The sequence below is a fragment of the Coregonus lavaretus genome, assembly GCF_964263955.1.
Source record: "Coregonus lavaretus genome assembly, chromosome: 4".
Classification (NCBI taxonomy): domain Eukaryota; kingdom Metazoa; phylum Chordata; class Actinopteri; order Salmoniformes; family Salmonidae; genus Coregonus; species Coregonus lavaretus.
In genome coordinates this window covers 48,695,921-48,707,209 of record NC_139991.1, presented here as the reverse complement: position 1 = coordinate 48,707,209, position 11,289 = coordinate 48,695,921, and the positions used below count along the sequence as shown (strand labels likewise).

The 11,289-nt window shown below is 42.3% G+C and overlaps 1 protein-coding gene across 1 annotated transcript; it reads left to right on the top strand.

Annotated features, from left to right (window-relative positions):
- On the top strand, positions 1–10,413 carry ddrgk1 (DDRGK domain containing 1). Its single transcript, XM_084160037.1, has 9 exons — positions 1–209; positions 430–585; positions 672–808; positions 1,321–1,422; positions 1,545–1,667; positions 4,036–4,074; positions 9,535–9,591; positions 9,791–9,839; positions 9,962–10,413. The coding sequence occupies exons 1-9, from the start codon at positions 122–124 to the stop codon at positions 10,120–10,122; spliced, it is 912 nt and encodes a 303-aa protein (XP_084016163.1). The 5' UTR covers positions 1–121; the 3' UTR covers positions 10,123–10,413.
- The last annotated feature ends 876 nt before the right edge of the window (positions 10,414–11,289 follow it).

Genomic DNA, 11,289 nt, shown 5'->3' with positions numbered 1-11,289 from the left:
GAAGAAGAAGATCACGTGATAGGGGTCTCTGAAGAACACCAGAACATACGTGTCTGTTATGGTGGAGAATAGTTTGAAATGTGAAATTCATAGAATCTAAAACAGCCATTTTAAATTTGCGATGGATATTGTGGTGTATTTGATTGCTGCAGCAATCCTTATTGTGTTGATCGTTTTTGCTGTGAAGGTACGAGGAAAGACAGAGGAAGGTAAGGAGTTAACGGTAGCTACCGAGCATTTGGCTAACGACACCAATACTTAAACAGCTAACGTTAGCAATACAGTTGCTATTCGTATTTAACACTGGCTATTTATATCGTGCTAACTCCAGCTCGTTACTTCTCTCACAGCATATGTGTACTCGTTTTTGGGCTAAATTGACCCAATAATCTGGAATTCATAATTGTCCCGCCCTCTCTCTCTCTCCAGCTGACCGTGAACAGAGGCAGGATGTGTTGCCTCGGGTGGCAGCTCCTCGCCCTCAGGTGGCCGAGGAGCGTGGGGTGGGCATGCCCCGTCGCCGTAGAAATCTCAACAGCAGGGTGATGGCCCAGAGGCGAGCCCAGAGGGACGCATCCGACAACGGTAACACACCTGACACACACACACGAGTATCACATGCGTTTCTACTGTGAAAATAAAGTTTCACAAATGTGTGAATGCTCCTTCAGAGGACAGCCCTGTAGAGGAAGTGGCTATGGAGGAACAGGAAGAAGAGGAGGAACAGCAGTTCCAGGCCACAGGGAAGTTGGGAGCCAAGAAGCAGAGGAAACTGGAGGAGAAACAGGCCAAACGGGCTCAGAGAGAGGTATTACCACTCTGGAACAGCTGGAGAACAGTTCTCTATTGGAGATTGTCCATAATATGTCATCAGTAGCATGTCAATCAATAGTAGGGCCGGGACGATACCAGTATCACAATACTTGTTAGTATCGTGGCAAGGAAACAAAACATGAAGCAGATTTAACTTTTTTAGGAAAACAGCCCTAATGTTGGAAACAAACATCATTATGTTGTCATCTAGAGTCACATTTATTTTCCAAGCTATAGCACACAATATTTTACATACAGCAGGTTTTTAAAGGACCAAAGTGTTTGGCCTGCTTCGTGTTTTCATTTTTGCCATGGAAAAAATATTGCGTCACAGCCCTAGTCAATTGTCTAAAATGGCTTTCTCCCCTCAGCTGCACTGCTGTGATAGAACAGGGCAGGTGAAGGGCATCCACCATATTGCTTTGACTCACCCTGCGTTTTCATATCATTTTGTTTGATGTTTGCAAGTGTTCTTCTGGCGACTGGGTTTGATGCTGTGTTCCTCAGGCTGAGCTGGCAGAGAGAGAGGAAAGGAAGAAAATGCAGGAGCTCAGAGAGCAGGAGAGAAGCAAGGAGGACGAGAAGGAGAGACAACAGGAGCAGAAAGAGGTAATAAACACACATACACTCACTGTCTCACTCTTTTGAACACAGATGCAGGTAGACACATCACTTCCTATTCCCACTTTTGCACTCATTCCTTCTTTCTCCTATTATTATTTTCCTTTTAGGAGGAAGAGGAGCGGCGGGCCAAAGAGGAGCAGGAGAAGAAGGAGGAAGAGGAGTACCTAAGGCTCAAAGAGTCCTTCGTCGTCGAGGAGCAGGGTGAAGCTGATGATGTCACAGAGGAAGAGGTAGTTTACTAGTGTATTCACATAGTCCAGTCACAGGTTTAAGTGCCTGTCGACATTAACCCACCTTTTGTAGGCCCGCGGATCGATTTCCAAAGACAATTTTTTTTATATAAATATATATACACACACACACACGCTTCCGGTCAAAAGTTTTAGAACACCTACTCATTCAAGGGTTTTTCTTTTCTTTTTTACAATTTTCTACATTGTAGAATAATAGTGAAGACATCAAATCTATGAAATAACACATGGAATCATGTAGTAACCAGAAAAGTGTTAAACAAATCAAAATATATTTTATATTTGAGATTTTTCAAATAGCCACCCTTTGCCTTGATGACAGCTTTGCACATTCTTGGCATTCTCTCAAACAGCTTCATGAGGTAGTCACCTGGAATGCATTTCAATTAACAGGTGTGCCTTGTTAATTTGTGGAATTTCTTTCCTTCTTAATGCATTTGAGCCAATCAGTTGTGTTGTGACAAGGTAGGGTTGGTATACAGAAGATAGCCCTATTTGGTAAAAGACCAAGTCCATATTATGGCAAGAACAGCTCAAATAAGCAAAGAGAAACTACAGTCCATCATTACTTTAAGACATGAAGGTCAGTCAATACGGAACATTTCAAGAACTTTGAAAGTTTCTTCAAGTGCAGTCGCAAAAAACATAATGCGCTATGATGAAACTGGCTCTCATGGGAAAGGAAGACCCAGAGTTACCTCTGCTGCAGAGGATAAGTTCATTTGCGTTACTAGCTTCAGAAATTGCAGCCCAAATAAATGCTTCACAGAGTTCAAGTAACAGACACATCTCAACATCAACTGTTCAGAGGAGACTGTGTAAATCAGGCCTTCGTGGTCGAAACACAAGCAGTGGAAATCTGGCCTTTGGTCTGGAGTCCAAATTGAAGATTTTTGGTTACAACCGCTGTGTCTTTGTGAGACGCGGAGTGGGTGAGCGGATGAGCTCCACATGTGTAGTTCCCACCGTAAAGCATGGAGGAGGTGGTCCTCTGTAGCTCAGCTGGTAGAGCACGGCGCTTGTAACGCAAAGGTAGTGGGTTCGATCCCCGGGACCACCCATACACAAAAATGTATGCACGCATGACTAAGTCGCTTTGGATAAAAGCGTCTGCTAAATGGCATATTATATTATATTATTATTATTATGGTGTGGGGGTGCTTTGCTGGTGACACTATCTATGATTTAACCAGCATGGCTACCACAGCATTCTGCACCGATACGCCATCCCATCTGGTTTGGGACTATCCTTTGTTTTTCAACAGGACAATGACCCAACACACCTCCAGGCTGTGTAAGGGTTATTTGACTTAGAAGGAGAGTGATGGAGTGCTGCATCAGATGACCTGGCCTCCACAATCCCCCGACCTCAGCCAAATTGAGATGGTTTAGGATGAGTCGGACCGCAGAGTGAAGTAAAAGCAGCCAACAAGTGCTCAGCATATGTGGGAATTCTTTCAAGACTGTGGAAAAGCATTCCAGGTGAAGCTGGTTGAGAGAATGCCAAGAGTGTGCAAAGCTGTCATCAAGGCAAAGGGTGGCTTTTTGAAGAATCTCAAATATAAAATATATTTTGATTTGTTTAACACTTTTTTTGGTTACTACATGGTTCCATATGTGTTATTTCATAGTTTTGATGTCTTCACTACTACTCTACAATGTAGAAAATAGTAAAACATTTGAAAAACCCTTGAATGAGGTGTGTCCAAACCTTTGAACGGTACTATATATATATATATATATATGTGTGTGTATATATAGATAGATATTACACATACATATCTATCTATCTAGAACAGGATGATCTATTTTGGATGCAATTTCAATGGAGTTGATGGAGAGAGAGAGACTGCTAGAGAGTGCTCACGTGTGCACTGATTTTAAAGCAACGATATTCGACTGATAGGCTGTTTTAAAACTCTGCAATAAATAAATAAAAATATATATATTTATAATAAAAAAACAAGGTCACCCCCGAAAGCCAGATGGAGATGGGTAAATTAGACGCGCATTTGGTCTTTATATTACTGTAGCATAGGCTATGCTGCAGCAAATGCAGGCCTACCCGTCACAACTGAGATGGACTGTCTCTCCCCACCCTGAGCGTTGATTCATCATGCAGAGGCCGTAGAGAAGCCACATTTAGACATCCCATGTAATTTAACAGTTCCATTTCACGCTATGCTTTTCATATAAATCATTTATTATTATTTACCGGTTTCTCGCAGTTATTTATACCGGATAAAGGGAGTGGTTTTGGGTGGTAAATCCCGGTAAATCTCGTTAACCGTGTTCCTGGCATCAAATCCCTATTTTATGTAAATATCTCTGTGTTCTTTTTTTATAGTCACGCAACCTTCTACAAGAGTTCATCCAGTACATCAAGGTATGAGCTGGAACCTAACCAGAACCATATGCACTGTGTACAAAACATTAGGAACACCTTCCTAAAATTGAGTTGCACCCCCTTTTGCCCTCAGAACAGCCTCAATTCATTGGGGCATGGACTCTACAAGGTGTCAAGCGTTTCACAGGGATGCTGGCCCATGTAGACACCAATGCTTCCCACCTTGTCAAGTTGGCTGGATGTCCTTTAGATGGTGGACCATTCTTGATACATACGGGAAACTGTTGAGCGTGAAAAACCCAGCAGCGTTGCAGTTCTTGACACACTCAAACCGGTGCGCCTAGCACCTACTACCATACCCTGTTCAAAGGCATCTTTTGTCTTGCCCGTTCACCCACTGAATGGCACACATACACAATCCATGTCTCAATTGTCTCCAGGCTTTAAAATCCTTCTGTCTCCTCCCTTCATCTACACTGACTGAAGTGTATTTAACAAGTGACATCAATAAGGGATCATAGCTTTCACCTGGTCAGTCTGTCATGGAAACAGCAAAAAATGTCATGGAAAGTGTTTCTAATGTTTTGTACACTGTATATACTGTAGTGTACACTCAACACCTATAGGTCGTTATCAATAAAACGTCACAATACGGTGCACAGCGTTCGAGTTGGCTGCTGAGGGACAAGGAGACCCCCAGCTCCACTGAAACCTTTGACAACTACGTGCCGTTTTCAAGGGAATTTTAAATAAATGTTAACTATTTGGTTTTAATATCATCACCTCTTGAAGAGAATAGTCAGAACTACAGAGTTCTGACTATTCCACATTTCGCTCTATCTTCAGAGTTATAGGCTATAGCAAGTAACTGCATGCTTTTCATTATCAGTAAACCTCAATTTATCATGTAATTTCAGATGCGTGAGGATAGCCTAACCATTTGGCATGTAGCTAGCTAGCTAGCTTGCTAGCTAATCAAACAACGTGTCATTTAGCTTGCTTCTTTAGAGATTAGAAAGGAGATTGACATCAGCAAGTCCTTGTCCTGGTAAAGTTGCCAGTTGGACTTTTGTCATCACCACTAGATGGCAAGCAAATCAAACAATATTTGGATAAAGCCATCTACTTTATCCCCTGAAAGTTAGCTTGGTAACTAACCATATTGATGTGATCTGTTATTAGCTAGCTATACAATTTGACATGGTCCATCAATCAATGTAGCCTATCATGTCTGTCAGCAGCAATGGTGATTAAACACTCTTAAAAACAATGTTAAAGGGAATAGTGTTAACTTCACTAGGTAGGCCTACGTTGGTTGGAGAAAAAAGTACATTAGGTCTACTTACCACTACAGTGCCTTCAGAAAGTAGTCATACCCCTTGACTTATTCCACATTTTGTTCTTACAGCCTGAATTCAAAATATATTTTCTTCCTCACCCATGTACACACAATATCCCATAATGACAAAGTGAAAACATGTTTTTAGAAATGTTTGCAGATTTATTGAAAATGAAATACAGATATCTAATTTACATAAGTATTCACACCCCTTTGCTATGACACTCCAAGTTGAGCTCAGGTGCATCCAATTTCCTTTGATCATCCTTGAGATGTCACTACAACTTGATTGGAGTCCACCTGTGGCCAATTCAATTGTTTGGACATGATTTAGAAAGAAACACACCTGTCTATATAAGGTCCTACAGTTGACAGTGCATGTCAGAGCAGAAACTGTCCGTAGATCTCAGAGAATTGTAATGCGGCATATATCTGGGGAAGGGTATAAAACTATTTCTAGAGTGTTGAAAGTTTCCAAGAGCACATTGGTCTAAATCGTTGGAAAATTTACAAAATATGGAAATACCCAGACTCTGCCTAGAGCTGGCCGTCCGACCAAACTGAGCAACTTGGCAAGAAGGACCTTGGTCAGGGAGGTGGCCAAGAAACAACTGACCACTCTGACTGAACTGTGGAGTTCCTTGGCTGAGATGGGAGAACCTGCCAGAAGGACAACCGTCTCTATAGCACTTCAGCAATCTGGGCATTATGGGAGAGTGGCCCGACGGAAGCCACTCCTGAGAAAAAAAGCACATGAACGCAATCCTGGAGTTTGCAAAAAGGCATGGGAAAGCCTCAGAGAGCATAAGGCAAAGGATTATGTGGTCTGATAAGGCAAATTGAACTCTTTGGCCTAAATGCAAAGCGCTATGTGTGGAGAAAAACAGGCACAGCTCAACCACCCATCTAACACCATCCCTACCATGAAGCATGGTGGTGGCAGCATCATGCTATGGGCTGCTTTTCAGCAGCAGGGACTGGGAGACTGGTAAGGATAGAGGGAACAATGAATGGAGCCAAAACAGGCAAATCCTTAGTGAGAACCTGCTTCAGCGTGCAAACGATCTTAGATTGGGGCAAAGATTTCCGTTCCAACAGGACAATGACCCCAAGCATACAAATCAAATCAAATTGTATTTGTCACATACACGTGTTTAGCAGATGTTATAGCGGGTGTAGCGAAATGCTTGTGCTTCTAGCCCCGACAGTGCAGTAATATCTAACAATTTCACAACATATACCCAATACACACAAAACTAGTAAGGAATGGGATTTAAGAATATATACATATATGGACAAGCAATGACAGAGCGGCATGGACTAAGATACAGAATAATATTATAGAATAGAATGCAGTATATACATATGAGATGAGTAGTGCAAGATATGTAAACATTATTAAAGTGACTAGTGTTCCATTTCTTAAAGTGGCCAGTGATTTCAATAGGCAGCAGCAGCCTGTAATGTGCTAGTGATGGCTATTTAACAGTCTGATGGCCTTGAGATAGAAGCTGTTTTTCATTCTCTCGGTCCCAGCTTTGATGCACCTGTACTGACCTCGCCTTCTGGATGATAGCGGGGTGAACAGGCAGTGGCTTGGGTGGTTGATGTCCTTGATTATCTTTTTGGCCTTCCTGTGACATCGGGTGCTGTATGTGTCTTGGAGGGCGGGTAGTTTGCCCCTGGTAATGCGTTCGGCAGACCGCACCACCCTCTGGAGAGCCCTGCAGTTGTGGGCGGTGCAGTTGCCGTACCAGGCGGTGATACAGCCCAACAGGATGCTCTCAATTGTGCAACTGTAAAAGTTTGTGAGGGTTTTAGGTGATAAGCCAAATTTCTTCAGCCTCCTGAGGTTGAAGAGGCTCTGTTGCGCCTTCTTCACCACACTGTCTGCGTGGGTGGACCATTTCAGTTTGTCAGTGATGTGTACGCCAAGGAACTTGAAGCTTTCCACCTTCTCCACTGCGGTCCCATTGATGTGGATAGGGGGGTGCACCCTCTGCTGTTTCCTGAAGTCCATGATAATCTCCTTTGTTTTGTTGATGTTGAGTGAGAGGTTATTTTCCTGGCACCACACTCCCAGAGCCCTCACCTCCTCCCTGTAGGCGGTCTCGTCATTGTTGGTAATCAATCCTACTACTGTTGTGTCGTCTGCAAACTTGATGATTGAGTTGGAGGCGTGCTTGGCCACGCAGTCATGGGTGAACAGGGAGTACAGGAGGGGCCTGAGCACGCACCCTTGTGGGGCCCCAGTGTTGAGGATCAGCGAAGTGGAGATGTTGTTTCCTACCTTCACCACCTGTGGGCGGCCCGTCAGGAAGTCCAGGACCCAGTTGCACAGGGCGGGGTTCAGACCCAGGGCCTCGAGTTTAATGATGAGCTTGGAGGGTACTATGGTGTCTATGTTGATAGAACTTCGGCAGCCTAGTCCTCAAATTTGCTTTGTTAAAATCCCCGGCTACAATAAATGCAGCCTCAGGATATGTGGTTTCCAGTTTGCATAAGGTACAGTGAAGTTCTTTTGAGGGCTGTCGTGGTATCGGCTTGAGGGGGGATATACTCGGCCGTGACTATAACCGAAAAAAATTATCTTATAATACGCTCGGCATTTGATTGTGAGATATTCTAGGTCGGGTGAACAGAAGGACTCGAGTTCCTCTATGTTACTACAATTACACCACGAGTCGTTAATCATGAAACGCACACCTCCGCCCTTCTGCTTCCCGGAGAGATATTTATTCCTGTCTGCGCGATGAACTGAGAACCCATCTGGCTGGACCGATTTCGACAGAATATCCCAATAGAGCCATGTTCCCGTGAAACAGAGTAACCAAAGATTGAACATTAGCGAGTAGAATACTTGGAAGCGGTGGGTGGTGTGCGCGCCTCCTAAGTCGGACCAGCAGGTCGCTCCGAGTGCCTCTCCTCCGCCGGCGATGTTTTGGGTCAGCCGCTGGAATCAGTTCAGTTGCCCTGGGGAGAGCAAACAAAGGATCTGCTTCGGGAAAGTCATGTTCCTGGTCGTAATGCTGGTGAGTTACTCTGATATCCAATCGTTTTTCCCGGATGTATGTAATGATGCAAAACACTTTCTGAGCTAATAATTGACTGAGGGGTTTGAATACTTATGTAAATGAGATATTTCTGTATTGAATTTTCTATACATTTGCTAAGATTTCAAAAAACATGTTTTCACTTTGTCATTACGGGGTATTGTGTGTAGATGGGTGAGGAGGAAAAAATATTTTGAATCCATTTTGAATTCCGTCTGTAACACAACAAAATGTGGAATAAGTCAAGGGGTATGAATACTTTCTGAAGGCACTGTATGTTTAGCCAACTGTACAACGTTTCTACCTGTAGCTTGCAAGTAATTGTTTTCTTTTATTGAACCTTTTATTTAACTAGGCAAGTCAATTAAGAACATTCTTATTTACAATCACGGCCTACCAAGAGTCAAAAGGCCTCCTGTGGGGACTGGGATGAAAAATAAAATTGTAGGACCAAACACACATCATGACAAGAGACACCACAACACTACATAAAGTGAGACCTAAGACAACAACACAGCATGGCAGCAACACATGACAACACAGCATGGTAGCAACACAATATGAGTAAACATTATCAGCTAACAGTACATTGGCAAATGTGCCCTTCTTGACAGGCAGAGCCCACAAAGGATGGGAAATTAACCTAAACCACTCACACTTATCAGATATAGTTAACGTCACTTTTATTTTAGATCACTCAAATGTCCAATTAACGATGACCAATATTGAGATATTGTGAGGCTATCGTCACTTATCTGAAATCACATGATCAATTGATGTTTACTGATGATGAAAAGCATGCAGTTAGGCTACTTGCTGTATAATTCTGATAAGAGCTAAATGTGTGCAATTGTTTTGCATGGAATAATCGGAAATGTGTAGTTCTGACTATGCTGTTCAAGAGGTGGTGATGATATTACAACCAAATACTTAACATTTATTTAACAATCCCTTGAAAAGGGCACTCAGTTGTCAATGGTTTTAGCAGAGCAGGGTGTCTCCTTGCCCCCCAGCAGGCAAATCGAACGCTCTGCACCATATTGTGACGTTCTATTGTTAACAACCTATAGGCTTTTTACCCTCTATTCCTCTGGTTCTCTCTCACAGGACTCCAAGGTAGTACTGCTGGAAGACCTGGCGTCACACTTTGGAATGCGCACACAGGTGAGTGGCGGGTGATGGCTGGAAAATGGTCAAAGGGTGCCATAGACTATGATTCCTGCACTCAGTGGTCTGTTCTCTTTATAAAATATGCGTGTCAGATTGTGTTGAATCTCCACAAGGTTCAAGTGTATATTAGTGTGTTTTGTGGTGGTTGAGAGAAAGGAGATGATTGGTCATCATAACTAATCTTTGCTCACAGGATGCAATTGCGAGACTGCAGGACCTCTTAGCTGATGGTGAACTCACAGGTAAGTGAATGATAGTGTGTGTGTGTGCCAAAATTAACATACTTTCTCAGAGTAAATGAGTACAGTCAGGCAGTCTTGCTTCTCTGCCGTCTGACCATCTTTATTCTTGTTATTTTCTCCAGGAGTGATCGACGACAGAGGGAAGTTTATCTCCATCACGCCAGAAGAGTTGAATGCCGTGGCTCAGTTCATCAAACAGAGAGGGAGGGTCTCTATCAGCGAGCTGGCCCAGGCCAGTAACTCACTCATCAACCTCACGCCCGAGATACGAAACATCGCCTAATGGGGAATACACAGACACGCACAACACACATGTGGACAGATTTTGCAGATTTTGCCAAAACTAGAAACTCCCTCATCAATCTACAGTAAAAACTGAAATATCCAATGCTGCCAGATTTGTGATGCCAAACTTGGATAAGCAATGAAGCATTAAACAAACACATTAGGCAACACTCATACTGGTACAGACTCAGAATGATAATTTCATACACTGGATTATTGGATTATCTTGGTTTTTGTCATTATACTCAGTATACGGACTGTATATGAATAAAGTTGACATTTGAATTGGTTTTTGATGTTGCCTCTTTTTCTGTCTTTCCAGCTCATATATATTTGTATCTTAAACTCGGCCATACAATCACAACCCACAGTTATATTCCTTGAGTATACCCCACATATTGTTGCACATCATTGCATCCTTAGAGCAGATTTATGTACCAGATTTTATAGCACATTGTTGATTCCTTGGTGGGATTCATGTGAACCTGTCAGATGGGTAAATCATTTTACAGTATGCAAAAATCTTAATTTATGGTTTGTTGAATTAGCTAGTTAATTACATAAATGTCCCTGACTTTTTAAAACCTCTTAAGGATCGGACCCTTTTTTAAAATTTTTGCCTAAAATGACATACCCAAATCTAACTGCCTGTAGCTCAGGACCTGAAGCAAGGATATGCATATTCTTGATACTATTTGAAAGGAAACACTTTGAAGTTTGTGGAAATGTGAAATTAATGTAGGAGAATATAACACATTAGATCTGGTAAAAAATTAAAAAAAACATGTGTTTTCTATTCTTTTTTTTTTTCATCTTTGAAAGAGAAAGGCCACGATATAATATTGCAGTTTAAGTGCAATTTAGATTTTGGCCACTAGATGGCAACACTGTGTGTGAAAAGTTTCAGATTGATCCAGTGAAGCGTTGCAATGCTGGACTATTTTGTATCAAGTCTGCCCAAATGTGCCAAATTGGTCAACTGATACATTTTCAAGTACATAACTATAGAGAACATACAAAAATGATATGGTAATACAAAATGTAAGTTTACACACTCCCAGGAATGTCATACATGATGGATCATTAGCTTATACACTAACTTTCACACATCTAGATGGCCGGGCAGTGTGGAGCCAGAGACAGCAGGGGTTCAAACTGTAGAACC

Excerpts from the sequence above, each read along its gene's own strand:
- ddrgk1 (XM_084160037.1), top strand. The coding sequence starts at position 122 with ATGGATATTGTGGTGTATTTGATTGCTGCAGCAATCCTTATTGTGTTG. Across the intron at positions 1,668-4,035 it reads ATGATGTCACAGAGGAAGAG|TCACGCAACCTTCTACAAGA; the intron begins GTAGTTTACTAG and ends CTTTTTTTATAG. Across the intron at positions 9,840-9,961 it reads AGCTGATGGTGAACTCACAG|GAGTGATCGACGACAGAGGG; the intron begins GTAAGTGAATGA and ends TATTTTCTCCAG.